Genomic DNA, 20,863 nt, shown 5'->3' with positions numbered 1-20,863 from the left:
CTTGATTATATTTGTTTTGATGGATGATACGATATGACTAAATGGTGTGAGTTGTGAGAGTTATGATTAACGCACATAAATGTTGGTATCTGACACTCGAACAATTGGTGTCGAGTATAAATGATAGTTTACTGATAAAGAGTTTTGATGATTTTGAATTGTTTGGTTTGCGTTGAAAAGATGTCAAGATGTTAAGTTTTGAGTCGAGAGACGAGTTCACGTAGTGAGATTCACGCGTTGAAATCTCGTGGTTGACATTATATATGAATAGGTCATGCCGAAATTTTTAGTGAAATTAGGATTTGAGCATAGTCAATTCTTGTTGACCCGTGACTCAAATACATGCCTAATGGAAAGTTTAACTTTCTAATCGGTTAATTAGACGAGATGAGAGCGAATAGATCTGCTAAGAAAGTGGACTTTTCGATGTGTTAAATATTTCTTTTAATTGAAGCGCTGCTAATTATAACATAAGGATGTTATAATTAATGAGTAATGACGAGAGATAATAATTGTTATATTGATTAACAATCAAGAGAGATGAACATTAGAGATACTAATGTTTCATAAAAGAGATTAGATTATTGATCGAGGTTTCTTTTATAACTTCTCATCAATTCTTCATAACAATGAAGGTCCTTTTGGGAAGTAACGACTTGAGGGAGAGAGTGACGTTACTCATTGATACAGAGACACAACGAGGTGGGCATTACTTTTACTATACGTATATAGAGATCCCCTACGTATCGTAGGCCTCTTATACGAATGAATGCATGAGATGATCTAACTGTTAATTTCAGTTTCATATATATCAAATGAGTTTAAATGTTACATTCAAACAAGTTATTTCATGACAAAATCTTTGAGTTAAAGTTATTTCAAGTATTGTCTTGCCATAAAATGTTTCAATTTTAGTATGATATCTATCTGCTTTGGCTTTGCCAATGATGCAATCGAATTCGGGTCCTGAGCAGTTGATAGCTATCCTGCCAGGACTAGTGTACACCAGTGACCGTGAGTCATCTAGCGGGTTGGCCGGTCAAGTGACCGTGAGAGGTGGCCACCTCTCCGGCACAAAGTTCCAGATATGATAGATTACAAAAGAACTTAGTCTGATCAGACGAACTTTAAGAATCACAAATGAACTTAGTAAGCTTGGGCCTTTTTAGCGAAAAACTCCCTTGCTGTACTGATTATGATGGCATGACAATTTATAGTTTTGAAGCATGTATTTTTATACCTAGGCATACGTGCCCACTGAGTGCTTTTGTACTCAGCCCTGCATATGTTTTCTAAATGTGCAGGTTGAGCTGATGTGATGATGGTGCTGCAATGAGCGGAGTCTCCAGGGTTGTTAATAAATAGTTAACCTGTCTAGAATATGTCTTCATACATATGTCTAGCTACTTTCCGCTGCAAGATGTTGTTGATGTTATAGTATGTTATGTCATACTTTGAGTCTTAAGAGAATGGTTGCATATGATGTATAACTTGATTAATGATATTAATTAACTTTTATGCAGTCTTTCATAGACTGTTTTCAATTGAGTATTAATGAATAAAAATGATGAGTTTTATTAAGATGAGTAAGTTTTACGGCTATAAATGACGCCCCTTTTCTTCCCCTTCTTCTTTAACCCCATCCCTAGTCGTGGATCACTCGGCCTAACTATCCCTAGTTAGGGCGGGCTGTGACAATACTCCCCGAGCCTTGGCCACTTCCACCTCCACGAGGTCTGCCTCTTGCACCTCTCCGAGGTCTGCCTCGTGCACCACCACGACCTCTGCCCATTGTCATTCCAGCTGTCACGGTCCAAAACCATTTATCTCTTTGACAATCTTTATTTATAAATTTTCAAGTTATTTAATTTTCTAAATATTTTATATGTCAAATTTATGAGTCTAGTCGTGCCCCTAATTAAAAGAATGACTTTGAAATAAAATTTAGTCTTATAAAAAAAATATATTTTAATTCTAAGTATTGGGCTATAGGGGGCGGTTATTCAATAAACCCCCCTTATTTTAAGAATTACGAACCAGCAAAAATGCATGAATTTTATGTATAACACGCATGAATAAACTGTATAAAGGCATGAATTGCGAAAAATAATTTTTTGCTACCTTTGGGATTCGAACTCAGGACCATGAATTTATCCAACAAGGTGATGAATCAACCGTAGATCTTGATGATCTAAGGGCTGAAAATGGTTCCTAATTTATATTTTAAGAAGCGTTCTTATTTTAGCCCTCCCCTATATATATATATATATATATATATATATATATATATTTGTGTCCTAAAAAGAATTAAATATTAAAGTTAAAGTGTTTATATATATGTATATACGTAACTACAACATATACATGAATGAAATGTAATACTATATACTATATCATATATATGGCTATGTTCAATTGGATAAGAAATAAATAAATTATAATATCATACTAATATATAGGCTAGCTTTGCTACGTGGATGATTTTTACCATCCAACAAATCAAAGCTAGGAGTCTACTCAACTAAGAATCTGCAAACCTACAAGTCTAAAATAGGTGACTCATCTATTTTGCTACGGGTACATATATACCCTTGTGGCTTGACATTTTTAATTAACTAACATACACATAAACCTATATTTTTATACACACAAGCACACGCACAAATATTGTATATAATATTTAAGTTATTTTTATTCTTCATATAATATTATTTTATTTTATTTTATGCAATTAAGTGCGGCGTGATTAAGACGGTGACTTTGATTTAAATTGCTCGAGTTAATTCTCAAAGCTCAAATTTGAGGTGTGGGATTTATTTCAGTACATGTTGTGGTTAATCTTTGTCCATTTTAATATTATGTGTTTGCCATATGTATTATAAATTAAATTATATCGCTAGGGGCCCATTCAATGGGTCCAGGACTTCACCGTCCTTTGTATGCCACAATGCGATTTCATGTTACAGTTAAAGTTGCAACCTATTCGTCAGGGGCCCGCTCAATGGGTCCAGGATATTAAAGTCCTTGGTATGCCATCGTGCGAATTTCTGTTATCAGTATTACAGTGCAGTGCGTATGTGTTGATCATTTTATTAACATGGATAATTATTGCATGTTCCCACACTGAATGTATATTTAACATTTTCAGGTTTCTAAAATTGGAAGCGCATGGAAGGTCGAATGGCGGCTCAAATATTTTGAATTTATTTTTACTTAAAAAATGTTATGTTTAGTAAAGTATTTTAAAATAAAATATTTATTTCATTATTTTTATATTAAATATTTATTTATATCCATGATTTTTCGTGTAAATATACATTGAAATTTTAATTAAATTTTGGTGTCACAAGGTGGAATCAGAGCAGGTCTACTTTCCTGTAGACTCTGCAAAACATTTTACTTAATTTTTTTTAAAAGTCATGTTTGAGAAAGTCATTCGACCACTACGCGCTCCAACTTCTAAATATTTTATATGTCAAATTTATGAGTCTAGTCGTGCCCCTAATTAAAAGAATGACTTTGAAATAAAATTTAGTCTTATAAAAAAATTATATTTTAATTCTAAGTATTGGGCTATATATATATATATATATATATATATATATATATATATATGGGGGGGGGGCGCTCCAATGAGACGCCCTAATTTTAGTGAGATCTAGGGCACGATCTGGTGCGTTTATTTTATCAATCCTATTGCTGATATTGTATCTGGAGGGTGATTTTTTTTCGCAGGGCTCGAATCCTGGAGGGAGCAGAATATTTTAAATTTTGTTATTCATCAGTATATACTGCATTGTTCATCAGTATATACGGCCCTGTCCATCAGTATATATGTCTTATCCATTACGAATTTTTTAAATTTTATTTTTCATCAGTATATACATCTTGTTCATTACGTTTTGTTCATTAGTATTATATGTCTTATTTATTGTACTCATGTTACACGAAAAATAAGGGGTCTCACTGGAGCACGCGAGATCCCCTATTTTTCGTGTAACATGAATACAATGAATAAGACATATAATACTAATGAACAAAACGTATATCTAATGAACAAGATGTATATACTGATGAAAAATAAAAATTAAAAAATTCGTAATGAATAAAACATATATACTGATGAACATGGCCGTATATACTGATGAACAATGCAGTATATACTGATGAATAACAAAATTTAAAATATTCTGCTCCCTCCAGGATTCGAGCCCTGCGAAAAAAAATCACCCTCTATATACAATATCAGCCATAGGATTGATAAAATAAACGCACCAGATCGTGCCCTAGATCTCACTAAAATTAGGGGGTCTCATTGGAGCGCCCCCTATATATATATATATAGGGGTGAGCTACCGTGAGAGCACATCTTAAAATAAGAAATAAGAGCAATTTTTAATGTATGAATTTTATGTAGAATACGTATGAATTCGCTGTATAAAGGTATGAAATGTGAAAAATAAATTTTTGTTACCTTTGAGATTCGAACTCAGGACCATAAATCCATCCAACAGAATTGCGAATCAACCGTAGATCTTGATGATCTAAAGGCTGAAAATGATTCTTATTTTATATATTAAGAAATGCTCTTATTTTAGTCATTCCCTATATATATATATATATATATATATATATATATTTGTGTCCTAAAAAGAATTATAAATATTAAAGTTAAAGTGTTTATATATATGTATATACGTAAATACAACATATACATGAATGAAATGTAATATTATATACTATATCATATATATGGCTATGTTCAATTGGATAAGAAATAAATAAATTAGAATATCATACTAATATATAGGCTAGCTTTGCTACGTGGATGATTTTTACCATCCAACAAATCAAAGCTAGGAGTCTACTCAACTAAGAATCAGCAAACGTACAAGTCTAAAATAGGTGACTCATCTATTTTGCTACGGGCATATATATACCCTTGTGGCATGACATTTTTAATTAACTAACATACACATAAACCTATATTTTTATACACACAAGCACACGCACAAATATTGTATATAATATTTAAGTTATTTTTATTCTTCATATAATATTATTTTATTTTATTTTATGCAATTAAGTGCAGCGCGATTAAGACGGTGACTTTGATTTAAATTGCTCAAGTTAATTCTCAAAGCTCAAATTTCAGGTGTGGGATTTATTTCAGTACATGCTGTGGTTAATCTTTGTCCATTTTAATATTATGTGTTTGCCATATGTGTTGTAAATTAAATTATATTGCTAGGGGCCTGCTCAATGGGTCCAGGACTTCACCGTCCTTGGTATGCCACAATGTGATTTTATGTTACAGTTAAGGTTGCAACCTATTCGCCAGGGGCCCGCTCAATGGGTCCAGGACATTAAAGTCCTTGATATGCCACCGTGCGAATTTCAGTTATCAGTATTACAGTGTAGTGCGTATGTGTCGACCATTTTATTAACATGAACAATTATTGCATGTTCCCATGTGCTTTGTGTAGTGGATAAAATCCGACTGACCAGAGGAGTCAGCGAAATCCTCGCTAGAGGAGTCAGCGAAATCCTCGCCAGAGGAATCAGCGAAGTCCTCGCCAGAGGAATCATCGAAACCCTAGCCAGAGGAATCAGCGAAATCCTTGCCAGAGGAGTCAGCGAAATCCTCAAATGGGCAACTCTGACTCTGCCCAGCGCGATCCCTCCGCTCTGGCAGCGACATGATCCCTCTGCTCTGGCAGAGGCGCGATCCCTCTGCTCTGGCAGCGACATGATCCCTCTGCTCTGGCAGAGGCGCGATCCCTCTGCTCTGGCAGCGACATGATCCCTCTGCTCTGGCAGAGGCGTGATCCCTCTGTTTTGGCAGCAGCATGATCTCTCTGCTCCTGCAGAGGCGCGATCCCTCTGCTCTAGCAGCAGCGCCATAGTAAACATTTCAACACGAAAGTATACAAACTGAATTATAAGCTTACGAAAACCTAGTCAACGTGGCTGACTAGGTCAAACGAAGGTTACGGCAAGTGAACTCCGAAGAAGTCGGAACCGTTAGGGTTTCAAGAAACATTCCAACAAACCCTAACCCTAATCATCCCTCCGCAGGCCCATAACCTATATATACTACCTCACTAACACAATCGAGGGAGGCCGTCATTGACATTCATTCTTATACTTACGATCTCTCAATCCGGTGCTCCCCCGTTCTGCCTCCACGCTCTCAACTTTCGAGGGTTCTGATCGCTCGACTAGCCCCGCTAGCCCGGACGCTCGTCGCCCCTTGTTCAACATTGCTCATCAACTTTAATTCAACTTCCGGGATCACCGATCTTCCGGATACTTCATTTACTGTCATTTTCTCCTTTATCATTTATTCATTTCAGTTACGTTATTTACGTTGAATACTTATATCCGTTCACTGACTTGAGCGTCAGAGGCCCTTCCATCGACACCCCCACCGGTGCTCTTCGGAGTGCTCTAACGTTATTTGTGGTCTCAGGTTGCTAGTGCCCGTCGATCCAGACGTGACCGACGTCGCTTCCGTAATTGTCGGATTCCCCCCTACAATTTGTATGCTCATCCCATATTTAACATTTTTAGGTTTCTAAAATTGGAGGCGCGTGGAAGGTCGAATGGCGGCTCAAATATTTTGAATTTAGTTTTACCTAAAAAATATTATGTTTAGTAAAGTATTTTAAAATAAAATATTTATTTCATTATTTTTATATTAAATATTTATTTATATCCATGATTTTTCGTGTAAATATACATTGAAATATTAATTAAATTTGGGTGTCACACCAGCTACTCCATCAGTTAAGGGGTAACACCCCTTTGAAGTGGTGTCTGCATTAAAGAATCCATTGATTAGCTTTTTGTTATAATAAAAAACTGTAATTACACAAAATTAATGTTGATTAATATGACACTTACCGGAAAGTATTGATTGCCACTGCCTTCATTGATATAAATTCCACATCCAGTCATTGCAATTGCCTTCTCCATTGTAATTTGCTTCTGATCTGCATTCGAAAGCATGGGCCTTTTTCCCTTGTCAACTACTGGAGCAATAGGATTCTTTGGCCTTCCTTTTTTCCCCTTTTCAGATGTAGTCTTTTCAACCTTCTTTTTCTTGCACTTCCTGTTGTTATGCCCTTGTTCACCACAGTTCCCACATGTCATCACAAGGCCCTTCCTTTTTAGGGATTTTTGGATCAACTTCAAGAGGATCTCTAACCCTATTCTTCTTAGGTCTCCCAGGCATATTTTTCACAATTGGAGGCTTAATTTTGTCACCCTCACACTGTGGCCACAACAGCTCACCATTTAAGGGCTCCAAAGCATATTTATATGCCTACAAATACCTACTAACTGTGTAGGTACTTTTTGGCTATCCATTTGGAGCTAAGTAATTTGTTCCTTGTAGCCCTCGTATAGGTACACTCCCCACCTAAAGACTTAACCATCAAACACTTATCTTTTTTGACAACAAAGGCATAAAACCTCCATGGACATGGAGGCTTACAAATAGCCTCACACTGGTCTTTTGATACTCTCCTAAATTGAATAAATCTCCCATTTTCAATTGCCCAGCTTGTTAAAGCTTCTTTACACTCATGCACATCTGCAAATCTTGGCCCTAGCTTGATATCAAGTTGTTTCTCATCAGATTTTGGATCATACCTACTCTTTTTCTTCTTAGGTCTAACCATCTCCCCTTCACCTTCACTCTCACTGCTATTAACATCTTCATCAGATTCCTCATACTCTGATACATTTTCTTTCTATTTTTCAGGCTGACACTTCTCTATCAACTCCCCAACCCAAGTAACAGGACCTATTTCCTTCTTTTTTTTGCCTAACATCCAAATATTCTTCATCTTCTACACCTTCCCTATTAAGATCATCATCCTCATTAGTTTTTTTCTCGTTAGAGGGCATATATTCACTCTCGGAGTCACTGGTTACTCCTCCATCATACCTTTCAAGAAAATATTCCCCTCCACTTAAATTTATAGTAGGTAAGTTTGAGAGTAGCTCTTTAAGATATGGCTGAGGTTCTCCATCATTTGCCCCAGACTCTAACCTATCATCTGCCCCAGAACCCTCCCCATCATCTGCCTCAACATCTGACCTAATCCCACCCTCCACAAAAATGTTTAAAGATCTTATAGAACTACTTAGGAAGCCCAACATCTCCATCACCTCTTTATCAGTTTTGATTACCTTAAAGACATATGACTTAGGCTCCACATATAGTAACTTACCCCATCCTGAGTAACGTAAACCCTCGACTAACTCCTTCAAATAAAAAAAAAACCCAAACTTGTCTACATCAAGGTCAGAAAATCCTACTTTTTTACCCCCCAGAATATGCATCAAAGCCTTGTGCTTCGTTAAATATTCCACTGTGATGTATAAAGAGGGTGAAATTCCAACTGCAAAAAAAATTAAAATAAATACACTTTCAAAAATCCAATCGATTATTGGAAGAAAAGCGCAATCACACGAACAAAATTGTTATTCAAATTCCACCGACTGAAAGAACCTACCTATTACCCATGTCTCTGCGCTCAATTCAGTCATGCTCTCCAACTTCAGTTTCTCAGTCGTGCTCCTACCGTCAAAATCCATCTCTGCTCTCGCTGCCGGAAGATGACCTTTTGTCTTCGTCGTTCTATATTACTTTGCTAGATTAGGGAATTTAATTTATCACTTAGGGCATTATAATTGGGTAATCAGATAGGCCTTTAATTAAAATGGTACAACAACGTCGAACGATGTCGTTTTACACGTGTGGCATGCCATCGTGTAAAAAATATTACGCGTAATGCCATGTAGTTTAAAATAGTTTCCACGTCATCGCGGGTCAAACATAAGAGTGGTCAGAACTTCCGCCGTGTGCACATTGCAATTAAATTAAAAGGTGATGTATTCTAGAGCTATTTTTGAAGGTCATGTGCAATATGCAAATCCAGAAATAGTTCGTGTATTTTCCGGCTATTAACCCAAAATAAAATTACATAGTTATTTATTTTTTTTCAACGAATCTTCATTTGTTGAAGCGATTGACAACCTAATCATCAGAAACTTGTAGAAATGTATCTTTTTCAATGAACACGACCAAACAATCATTCAACAATTGATCTACAATTTACAAATTATATAATTAGAACTAAAAATCAACAATTTGTATCCACTCATCAAATCACTAATTCATCATTGATTATTAGATCAAATTAATTTAGAATTTTAGGGTTTAATAGTGAATATCTTAAGTTAATAGATGGGAGCCAAATAGTGAAATAGGAGAGGAATTGGGGAAAATGAGTACCTTGGATCGAGGAATCGGCAAACATGTAGTTGTTTTTTATTTTTTATTTTAAGTCGGTGAGCACGAGCAACGTTATGCTTCAAGTTCTTTTCTTTTGTTTTAATTTGTGTTATGTTGGGCTTGAATTTGTAAACGTTGGGTTTTATTTTATGTTATGTTGGACTTGAATTTATAGGTGTTGGATTTTATTTAGTGTTATGTTGTGTCACAACAAATTAGATATATTATTAATATATATATATATATATACACACACACACACTAGTTTTTTTTGGTGCAACTGCAACCCCTTGTTTCCATGTAGCTCTGCCGGTGACGAAAAATGTGTTTTTTTTAAATCATTTTGGTCCGTACATAATAACTGTGGTATTTCTATTTTGATACACAAATAATTATACTTTTAACTTCATTTACATTCAATATTTACAAAAAATCCATCTTGCAAATCATTTAGTAATTGTCTAATAACTCAACTTTAAGCACTTCTTTGATATTCATGTTTGGAAATGAATTGATTAATAAAAGCAAAATAAATAATTCAATGAGTAGTTATTGAATCGATCATTAAGATTAATTTATCTTAAGAGTGAAATTGATTTTCAAAAACGAATAGTGAAATAAGAGAAGACCTTGATTTATTCTAAACCCTCTTGATTAATAATTTGGGGTACCAAATGCATAGATAATCCAATATTGTGTAGCTTTCTAGGCTTATAATTAATAAGGCCTGCCAAATATGCACTAATTAATAGGTTTATTTCTCCACAATATATATATGTCTCAATCATTTAAAACTCATATTTTCCAAGTCATTTAGATTGTCTGAACGTATTGCCACAACATAAACTTTTTTCTCGGTGCTGAGTTTCTTCAGTAGCTTTGGCAATATCTCCAGCGTTTCACCTTTCTTATGTAGAAAATATACCTAGATAAATCTAGTAAAATCAACAATTAAAATAAGAGTATATTTTCTACCATTTTACTGATTGGAGAGATTGGTCCAAATAGAACTTTGGGTGATGTAAGCAGTCTTGCTTTTAAAATATGCACAGGTTTGCTTTCCTTGCTGACATGTTTCACAAACTTGATCTTTGATGTACTTCACTTATGGGAGTCCTTCTACGCGAGAATGTTTTGCCAACTTGTTAATGGTCTTGAAGTTAAGATGATTGAGTCTTCTATGTCAGGCCCAACTGATCTCGTTTACAGTTTGTGACACCAGCAGATGTCAGACTCGCATTCATTCCAGGATGCCACATGGAGGTTACCAAGACGTTTTCAGGTCCAACTGATCTCGTTTGCAGATTGTGATACCAGCAGATGTTGGAATCGCATTCATTCTAGGATGCCATATGAAGGTTACCAAGACGTTTTCCATTAATAATTCATTTTTCAAAGCTATCATTTATAGCACACATATCTTTAGAAAACTCAACAGTGTAATTATCATCACATAATTTTTCAATAGACAACAAGTTATGTTTAAATCCTTTGACATATTTAACATTGTCAATTTGAGTATTTCCAGCAATTAGAGTTCCGATACCCTTAGTGTAACCAACAGAGTTATTTCCAAATGTTACCTTAGAGCATTTCTAGGTTGTGACGTTTGAAAGAAGATATTTGAATCCATTCATGTGAGTTGAACATCCGATGTCCAAGTACCGTTATTTGTAGTTAGTGGAATCTTTGATTTCATCTTTCAGCTAACCATCAAAGTAACCTGCAAAACAAAGTCTTAAGTACCCATTTCAGATTGGGTCCTTGAGCATTAGTTGTATCTTTGGGAATCCAAACTTATCTGATCACACGTGCATGCTGATCATGACGAATTTTTCTTCCATACAAATCAATGTAGACAATTCTAGATTTAACATTGAACTGAGGTTTTGCAATATGTTCATACTTAGAGTGCTTAGGTGCTTTAGGTGCAGTAGTGTAGCTATTGCTATCATTGTGGAGTTTGGAGTGTGTGCCATTCATTTCAGCCTTATGTTGATTGTTCCATTTATTAGGTGCAGTCAGTTTAGGTTTCCTCAGATGAGGGCTTGAGGTTGCCTGTTACGAGCAGGTCTCCTAAGGAGTTGAATCTTAGGGCCTTGGTGAAAGTCATTTTAAACCTTTTTCTTTTAGTTTTGACTCATGAATCTGAGGCTTTAGAGTGTACAGTGCCACAGCTCGAAGAGGGGTTGTTTTTTTTTAGTGGATAAAAACCAATCATTGTCTTATTTGAGGAATTCATCTGAGCTAGCTAGATTTCATCCAATTTTCATGAGGCTCTGACGCTCTGTTCATTATGTTTAGAGTGGATTGGAGACAATTTTCTTTTAGACTGTAAGTTGGCGCATTAGCTTATGAATCTCATCAGTTAGCTGGGTTTTGTTAGCTTGAAGATTCTTAATCAGCAGAGCCTGAGCAATATTTTCATCAGTGAGAGCATTCACCTTCTTCAAATTAAGTTGCTTAGATGCTGCTGACTTTGAATTAGCGGACTGAAGTCTTCTATTAAGAAGAGTAACCTCTACTTGAGATACTTCATACAACTTCTATATCATTCTGCAGTTTTCCATAATTTGTTCCACTTCATTCCATGAAGGATAATTTTATCCCATTTGTGAATCATGCTCAAATAGAACTTATGTGTGTGAGTAATTAGAATTTGACAAAGTAGAGGTTACCTCAGGCTCATGGAGTTTGTTTTTTTTGTCCAACTAGGAAATTGTTGCTGTGGGAGTCACGCATTTCCTCAATGGCTACAAAGGCTTGACTGTTGCTGGGAGTATTAGTTGAGCTGGCTGTGCTGATTCCATCGTTGTCTGAGTCTGTGTCATTTTCAATATCATGATTCATGGCCATGCAGTCAATATATTTTCATTCCATCTTGGCCTTTATAAATTTTCTTTCTTTGTGGTTGAGCTCTGGGCAGTCGACCTCGAAGTGCACCGTTTTGCCATAGTTGTAGCACTTTTCGTCTTTATGCTTGTTTTATGATGTGCTTAGCTTGTCTTCATTGTTATCCTTGATTTTTCTGTCGGTGTGATTCTTGTATATCGATTATCTCAATAGTATCTCTTATACTTGTTCAATCTGGTCTCTGTCTTGGAGAATCTTTTGGCCATGAGATTGATGTGTTCCAAGAGTTCTTCTTTGGACATGTCATCATTGTCTCTTTTGGCAGGCTAACTTGGTTAATTTCTGGATTCAGCTTTTAGTGGAATTGTGTCATCAACTGGTGTGGATGGGAGCTCCTCCCCAGGAATGCTTTTCTTTGCGTGCTAGGCTCTTGTTTTAGCGAGATCGTACTCATCGGTCTTTAGAGCGGCAAAGATTTGATTCGTGGATAGGTTGAAGTTGGGTGAACGTTGATGACCAATCGTGTAGAGCTTTCACTTGTCAAGAGGTAGAGCAGAGAGAACTTTGAGATTTAGTTCCCTCTAAGAGTATTTGTCTTTTCGGAGAGCAGAGATTTCTCCGACAATCAGACCAAACCTCATTTTCACGTCGTTCGGATAACTCTCCTACATCCATGGTTCTAGTTCATAAGATAATTCATTCACTAATGATTCCTTATTTTTATAGCTGCAAAAACAACTTGATCAGTCAGTTCCGTTAGACTGATTACACGGGTTACGCGCGATCGTGACCGTTGTTATCAATTTACGCGGTTGCAATACCATAGTCTTTTCTTCAGTTTTCAGGCTTCTAACTTGAAGCTTACTAACTTACTTTCTTCTAACTCTAACACCTAAATTTTACAACTGGTGTAATATTGACAGGGGGTTTTTTAACTATGAGCATATTGTTACAATAAGAACGTAGATTAAGATAGTGTACTCATCTTACAGCTTAAGATACAAAGAGTTGGGGCCTAAAAATAAGGGAGTGTTTGTAAGATATATGTGAGTGAACTTTTCTTGAAGATCTTGCCTCTAGCTTTTAAACGTTCTTGAAATGCTCTTATTCAAAAATACGCTGAGTTCTTGAGTGTAGAAAGATGAACACTTGTAAGCTCTTAAAAATTCAAATACGCAACATTTTTGGTAGTCTTTTCGCTTGGATCTTTTGGGGTACATATAGACCATCCTTCGAATAGTTCCGTTGGAGAAGAGCGTCTTCAAAGGTGTGGTGGTTGGATTGAGAAATAATCCCGTTGAAGTCTAAGGAGAGACGTTTCTAGTATCTTGAAGATCTGTACACTGTGATATGTGAAGGGTTGTATACTGAAAGCAAAGACTTTATGCTTGTATACATTGATTCATTAGTTCAATATGATTCTTATATCTGAAATATTGTTATTGCATAATCCTATTGTAGTCCAATTTATCTCATACTATAGATTATATGGTGTGTTGTAGATCACAGAAGATCATATAATTGAAAAAAGTTGAGATATAAATTGAGTTCACAATCAAGGCAACTATGGACGAGTTGCTAGTTTAGATTGTAGCATAAATGGATAAATAGTTTGTCTTGGCTATTTATTTATGCTAGTACCTTCGTGTATTGAACATGATCACAGTGAGATGAATTCTTATATTCTGACTAATTAAGAATCAAGATCTCGGCGACTTAAATAGTCTTAACCTTAGTTGGATTAATCGGTGCGAATAATATATTGACTATTGCTTTGATTTATCATGGGTGAGAGTTCTCTTGAAGCTCAATATACTCGATATTTTGGGTGATAACAATTATTATTTGGCATGCGATTATATTGCAATAAGGATCCGTGTCCTGCTAATAACAGGATGATAAGTTTATCGTATTAAACCTTGCAGGTGGAATTAGTTCTGATACGATAATAAGTTTAAGTGGTAGCACTCGAGATGTCGTTTATAATTAAACGACTGATTAATTAATTAATTAATTGATCGTCAGAGGAATTAATTAATTAATGGTTATTAGATATCTTAAACATGGGGATTAATTAAGTCTAATGCTAGCCCCGACTCACCTAAAAATAAAGAGGTAATTCAGTATTAATTTTTTAGTGGAATAAATTAAAACTTGTGTATCGATTTTATTCTGGGCTGAATAAGAAAATCAAGCACTGGGAGGCCAAACTTTATTCGAGCTAGTAGATCCCCACTTGGCCCAATAAAGACGTAATTCCATAAGGGGGCGTCCCTTCTCAATTATTCTCTCTTGGGCTCTATTTAGTTTAATTAAGTTTATGGGCTTATAATTTAGGTATGGTTAATACCTAGATAGTATAAATAATAAGACAACCCTAAACCTAACTACTTGAGCATTAACATGTGAGCAGAAAAAGAGAGAGATCTGTGAGAGTAGAGGGAGACGCCATTCCTAGAAGGTGGAAAGGACTTGAAGTTCGTAGCCACCCTACGTCAAGTCTTTCCGTGGGAAACAAGTCGAAAGATTCACTCTGGAGTCGCTCATCGTCGGATTTGCAAGTAAGATTGTTCTCTTGTAATAGGCACGTGATTTTTGTATGTATTCATTTCGTATCCGAAATTGGTCACGGGCACATGAATCATATATCAAAATATGGTTCCAATAATATGGACGTATAGCATTATTCCTTGTACCTTCTTGTCCTTTCTGTTGAAAATGTAGGATCTTCATTAAATGTCGTATCTTTGAATTTGAATGCTCGATCCTCCGAAGGGTTTGCTCTCGTTGATACGCAACATCTTCAAATTTCGGAGGTGACATAGCCAATGTTGAGATGTATGTATAATTAATATGGATAAGTATCAGCAGGCTAATTGGCTAGTCCATAAGTTGATCGTCGAGCCTCACTCAATCAGCAATCATCTGCACACACAAAATTCATGTTTTCATATGTGTGAATATCAATAATTAAGATCACGAGCAAGGCATTAACATCAATTAAGGGTATTGATATTAATTCAAAACTTCTTCTGAATTTTCTCAAATTGCTATAACAATCTAGAAACCAACTCCATAAAAGTGTGCATTAATGAGTATTATTTTATTCTTATGATGTGTACTAATAATATTTAAATGTATCCAATGTCAAATTTGAAGTCCTTCACAATAGGGAATCGTGTGCATAAACATAATTAGCAACGTCCTTTGCTTTACTCTACAATCCCCTCTAATTTTCCTATATACAAACGTCCTCCTCTAACTACACTACTCACAACTAATTTTAAATTAATTAACAAAACCACCACAAATCATTTGACTCTGCAGCTATATATAATATATGACCAAAAGTTGGAATTAATTGATTGGTTTTAGTTCCATTATGACAATCCTAGTTTCTATTGGTAAAAACAAAAATTACATTCAAATTATTCATTATATATACAGGGACGGATTAGACTATATACACTTTTTAAATTATAAATTAATGAAAATATATGAATTTAATGTAAAACTGTGTAAATATCTAAATTTCAAAAATTAAAATTTTCATTTTCTATTAAATTCGAACTTAGGACGTTGAATTCATTCAACAAAGCGATAAATTAATTAATCGTAGATCTCATTGATCCAAGGACTAAAAATAATTCTTATTTATTTTAAATGAATTTTTATTTTAATTCATTCATTTATACATACATACATACATACATACATACATACATACATACATACATATAGGGAGAAGATCAAATGAGAATGGACAAATGTGGTGAGAATGGAGAATAATTGCATAAGTCAGTATATATGTTGATAAAATGCTTGTAATTTGCATAAGCTGCTTGTAATACTGCATAACGAAATTTTATTAATTAGATAAAATTTTCGTTCCCTTTGGAATTCAAATTAAGGTAAAAAATTTGTGCAGTATAACTCATCCATATATACTGGTTTATGCAATCATTCTCATTTCTCACGAAAAATAGCATTCTCAGTATAACTCATCCATATATATATATATTATATATAAATGTTATGCTACATACCTTATTGGGGGAGTGAAGTTTGGATTCCACATTAAAAATGTTATTATAGGGTAATGTTTAAAAATGTGTGATGAGAGGGTGAAGTTTGAATTCCACATTAGTTAATTATATTGTGAGGTAGTGCTTAAAAATGGAAATAGAATATTTTTTTATGAACGTATTAAAATGATATAAAAGAAATATTGATGATGGACGGAGGAAGTATATATACATAAGGGAGGCATGAAACGATTAAAAATACAATCATACGTGAAATATTCAACCCCGTTGTATTCATGTGTAAGAAATAAAATCATTTAGTAAATATAAATGTAATGTGTATTCATGATGCTTAAACTAATATCCAAATTATAAATTAAATCTTATTTTAATAAATTAAACTAATACCCAAATTATTATTATAATAAAGGTGTTAATCAGTGAGTAAAGGCTTGGCCCATGTCTAAGAAACTCTTTTTCTTTGGATTCATTAAAATTTGCACTAGCTAGCTACTAGTTGGTCCTGCTATATTGGGTTAACTTCACTTAAAACGATTCGGTCAATATTTTATTTTATCTATGATCACGAATACAGTTAGGGATTCACGAAACTTTTATTTAATTTATTTAGATATGTATTATAAGCATAAACATAATCTTATGCTTTCTCATTTATTTTTGTCATTTTGAAACGTCCACAAAAATTAGACTATTTTTATTTTTGAATATTTTATATAGGGCTGTAAACGAATCAAGCTACTCGTGAGCTATTCGACGTTCGATTCGATAAAAGCTCGATCGGTAATTTAATGAGCACGAGTCAAGCTTGAGCATGAAGATACTCGACTCATTAGCTCGTTAACATGCTCGTTGAATGATTTATCTTAAAAACATAAGATTGTACTAATATGAGTTAATTGCACCAAATATCACCAACTTTGCCCGAATTCCATTTTTCCCATAATTTTAAAAAATTCCATTTTTTATCGTAGATTGAATTAGTTGTTCATTTTTCCCACGATTTTTAGCTCTGTTAACCGGAAAGTTGACGTGACGCTGATGTGAATTTAAATTTAGGGTTAATTGCACCAAATATCACCAACTTTGCCCGAATTTCATTTTTCCCATAATTTTAAAAAATTAATTTTTTTTATCACAAATTGAATTAGTCGTTCATTTTTTTCATAATTTTTAGCTCCGGTGACCGGAAAGTTGACGTGGCGCTAATGTGGATTTAAATTTACACATAACATTGATGTGGAATATATATTAATGTAAAATTACTCAAATAACAAAATCACACAAAAAAGGCCTAATATCACTTGAATTAGAAAAAAAAGCCCTAAAAATCGGCTGTCTTCTTCTCCTCCATCCCAATCTTGCCGACCGCCACCCATCTCGCCGTCGGCACCCACCGCCTCCTATCTCCCATCGCGCATCGCCCCGCCAGCCGAAGCTCCGCCTGTTTTCCATCGCGTCGGGCGCCACCCATCAATCATGTGTCTTCCATCAGCTGAAATAGTCGAAGCTCCGCCGTCCTCCGCCCCCAAGATCGAAAATACATAACCGGATTATCCCCGCAAATCATCGCAAGCCACAATTCAAATCGCCGAAGCTCCGGGCAGCGTGGGTGAATAATAAAAAAAATAAAAAATTATGAGAAAAATGAAATTCGGGCAAAGTTCGTGATATTTAGTGTAATAATAGCATGTGCCGGCGAGCCACATCAGCGCCACGTCAACTCCGATCTGAGGGGGAGAAAAATCGTGGGAAAAATAAACGATTAATTAAATTTATGATAGAAAATAAAATTTTTTAAAATTATAGAAAAAAATGAAATTCGGGCAAAGTTGATGATATTGGGTGCAATTAATCCTACTAAATATATACTAATAAGTGCAGCTGTCGATGTACTAATATTATATAATATTCGATGTACACACAAAAAGTATATACGAAGAAGTGTCCTATAGCAGAAAAGTAAGGAGTTTGTGGTGCAAATAGGATAGCAGCCATATTACTTCGTAGGGGAACCTCACCAGTCACCACATCCAACTTCAACTGCTTTTATTAACTAATAAAACTCCGTTCCTTTCTTCACTACTACACTATATTACATCTACATTAACCCAAACAAACCCTCTCTCTCTCTCTCTCTCTCTCATCTCCACCGGCCATGGATCACGACTTAATCCTCTCCGCTTCCGCTTCATCGTCTTCCTCCACCACCACCTCGACGGCCGCAGTGTCTCTGGTATCCTCCGTTTCCCAGCCGGCCGTCCTGCAGAAGAAGCTCCACCACATCCTCCAAACGCAGGCGGAGTGGTGGGCCTACGCCATTCTGTGGCAGACCTCGAAGGATGAATCGGGTCGCATCGTCCTCACCTGGGCCGACGGCCATTTCCAAGGCACGAAGCAGAAGAACCCCCCCTCGGGGTCCCTCCAGCCGGAGCGCAAGAAGGTGATGCGAGGAATCCAGGCTCTCATCGGCGAGGGCGTGGACCCCCTCGAGGGCGAGGTCACCGACGCCGAGTGGTTCTACGTCATGTCCCTCGCCCAGTCCATCTCCCTCGGCGACGGCGTTGTCGGCAAGGCCTTCAACTCCGGATCCCTCGTCTGGCTCACCGGCGCCAATCAGCTCAGATTCTACAACTGTCACCGCGCTAAAGAGGCGCAGATCCACGGGATGCAGACCATGGTGTGCATCCCCACATTCGACGGCGTGCTGGAGCTCGGATCCGACCTCATCGTCGCCGAGAATTGGAATTTAGTGCAGCAGGCCAAGTCTCTCTTCGATCCCCAACCCACCGCCACCTTCCAAGACGCCCCCGCGCCCAAGCTCCACCTCGACTTCCTCGACCACTCCGACTCCGACTTGTTCGCCGAGCCCATGGAGACCAAGAGAGCCCCCAAGAAGAGGGGCCGGAAGCCCAACCTCGGCCGCGACGCGCCGCTCAACCACGTGGAGGCCGAGAGGCAGCGACGGGAGAAGCTCAACCACCGCTTCTACGCGCTGCGGTCGGTGGTCCCCAACGTGTCGAGGATGGACAAGGCCTCCCTGCTGTCGGACGCCGTGTCCTATATCAAGGAGCTGAGATCTAAAGTGGAGGAGCTGGAGCAGCAGCAGCCACACGCGAAGCCGGTGAAGACGGAGACCGGCGACAACCACAGCACCACCACCACCGCCACCGTGGACCAGCTGGTGCTCTCGTCGGCGTCGCCGGTGGAGGTGGAAGTGAAGATCGTGGGCGGGGACGGGATGATCAGGGTGCAGTCGGACAAGTCGAATTACCCGGCGGCGCGGCTGATGAGCGCCATCCGGGAGCTGGAGCTGCCGCTGCACCACGCGAGCATGTCGTGCTGTGAACGAGCTGATGCTGCAGGACGTGGTGATCAAGGTCCCCGAGGGATTGAGATGCGAGCATGCTTTGAAAAACGCCATTCTTACAAGATTAATAGACCACTGATGAGGCATCCATCCGATTATCATCAATTATATTAATATTATGGGATTATTAGATTAGTTGCATTCTGTGTCCACCCGGAAAAGGAAACCAAAACTAGAGATTAGACATTCCTAGCTCGTAATAACGCCTATGTTCCTTTCCTCCGACGTCAAAATATCCATGTCTTCTCTTTCCACTTTGTATATGTGTGTGGCTGAAATGAGGAAATTGTTCGTGGGACCACCTAATGAATGTAGAGTTTATCTCCTTCTCTCAATTATTTTTGGGGATGCATGTTTGCCTTATCACGGCCACACATACACACAAACTTTTGAATCAAATTAATATTAGGTGGATGTTTGGAAGGGCCAAACTTTTGTTTGCTTCTGCTCTTGTTTTGATAAATGCTAGTATGCTACTACTCATGCTTCATGCTCTGTTTATATGCCCATTTTGCTACATTACCGACCTCTATTTTTGGAGTTTTTCACTATATTTTGGTAGTGAGAGGGAACAATACCATTTTTATACAAAGGAAATGATTCGAATGAGAACACCATTAACTATTAAGAAAAGGTCCCTTTGATCGATGAGATTTGCGTATTTTCTTTCTAGTGTAGTTAACTGTATATGTTGAGTGTAATGCTCTCACATTCTTATGAACAAATTATAATTCTCATAATAACCAACTTATATAGGTATATTGTCGGCCAGAAAAAAATTCATTAGAGGATTATTCTTGATTCAAAGCAATAGAATCTACCAAGAGTTTGTGAGGTTGCGCTTGGTTTCTCCTACGACAAAAGTGCATATTCGGGGACATATTTGTGAGGTAAATTGCAGATAATTAATAATGCGCATACTGTGATGGAGCGGCGGGAATCTCTCTGCTTCGTTGGGAGGGGAAAAGTGAAAACAGAGAAAGTAATGTGAGCGTGAGTGAGGTGAGACCAATTATTTTTGGTTGAGATATTAATATTATACTCATATGATTCACGAGGCATTACTGTTCATATATTTAAATCATTTTAATACAGGTGAGTTGGCTAAGATCGAAAGGGACAAATCTGTGGTGAACCCAACGAAAATTATCTGTTACATATGGCATACGCTCATTGCTGAGTTAGAAAGTAATACGACAAAAAATATTAATTTATTTATCGTATATGGTTAGCGGCGTGTAAACGTTGCTCTTGTTCACAATTTAATTGATTAATTCAACCACACAAAAA

The 20,863-nt window shown here is 36.7% G+C and overlaps 1 protein-coding gene and 1 long non-coding RNA gene across 2 annotated transcripts; both read left to right on the top strand.

Moving 5' to 3' along the window:
- Positions 1 to 4,960: 4,960 nt before the first annotated feature.
- LOC130997311 (uncharacterized) lies at positions 4,961 to 12,393 on the top strand. Its single transcript, XR_009093042.1, has 3 exons — positions 4,961 to 5,155; positions 10,517 to 10,665; positions 12,023 to 12,393. It is a non-coding gene; the product is annotated as an uncharacterized LOC130997311 (long non-coding RNA).
- A 5,803-nt stretch (positions 12,394 to 18,196) lies between these two features.
- On the top strand, positions 18,197 to 19,908 carry LOC130997310 (transcription factor MYC2). The gene is given in 2 exon segments (XM_057922588.1): positions 18,197 to 19,543; positions 19,545 to 19,908. Coding segments are annotated over 2 exon segments (1,290 nt in total). The 5' UTR covers positions 18,197 to 18,361; the 3' UTR covers positions 19,653 to 19,908.
- Positions 19,909 to 20,863: the final 955 nt, after the last annotated feature.

This window comes from Salvia miltiorrhiza, chromosome 8 (genome assembly GCF_028751815.1).
Source record: "Salvia miltiorrhiza cultivar Shanhuang (shh) chromosome 8, IMPLAD_Smil_shh, whole genome shotgun sequence".
NCBI classification, from domain to species: Eukaryota; Viridiplantae; Streptophyta; class Magnoliopsida; order Lamiales; family Lamiaceae; genus Salvia; species Salvia miltiorrhiza.
This window is presented reverse-complemented; position numbering and strand designations above follow the sequence as displayed.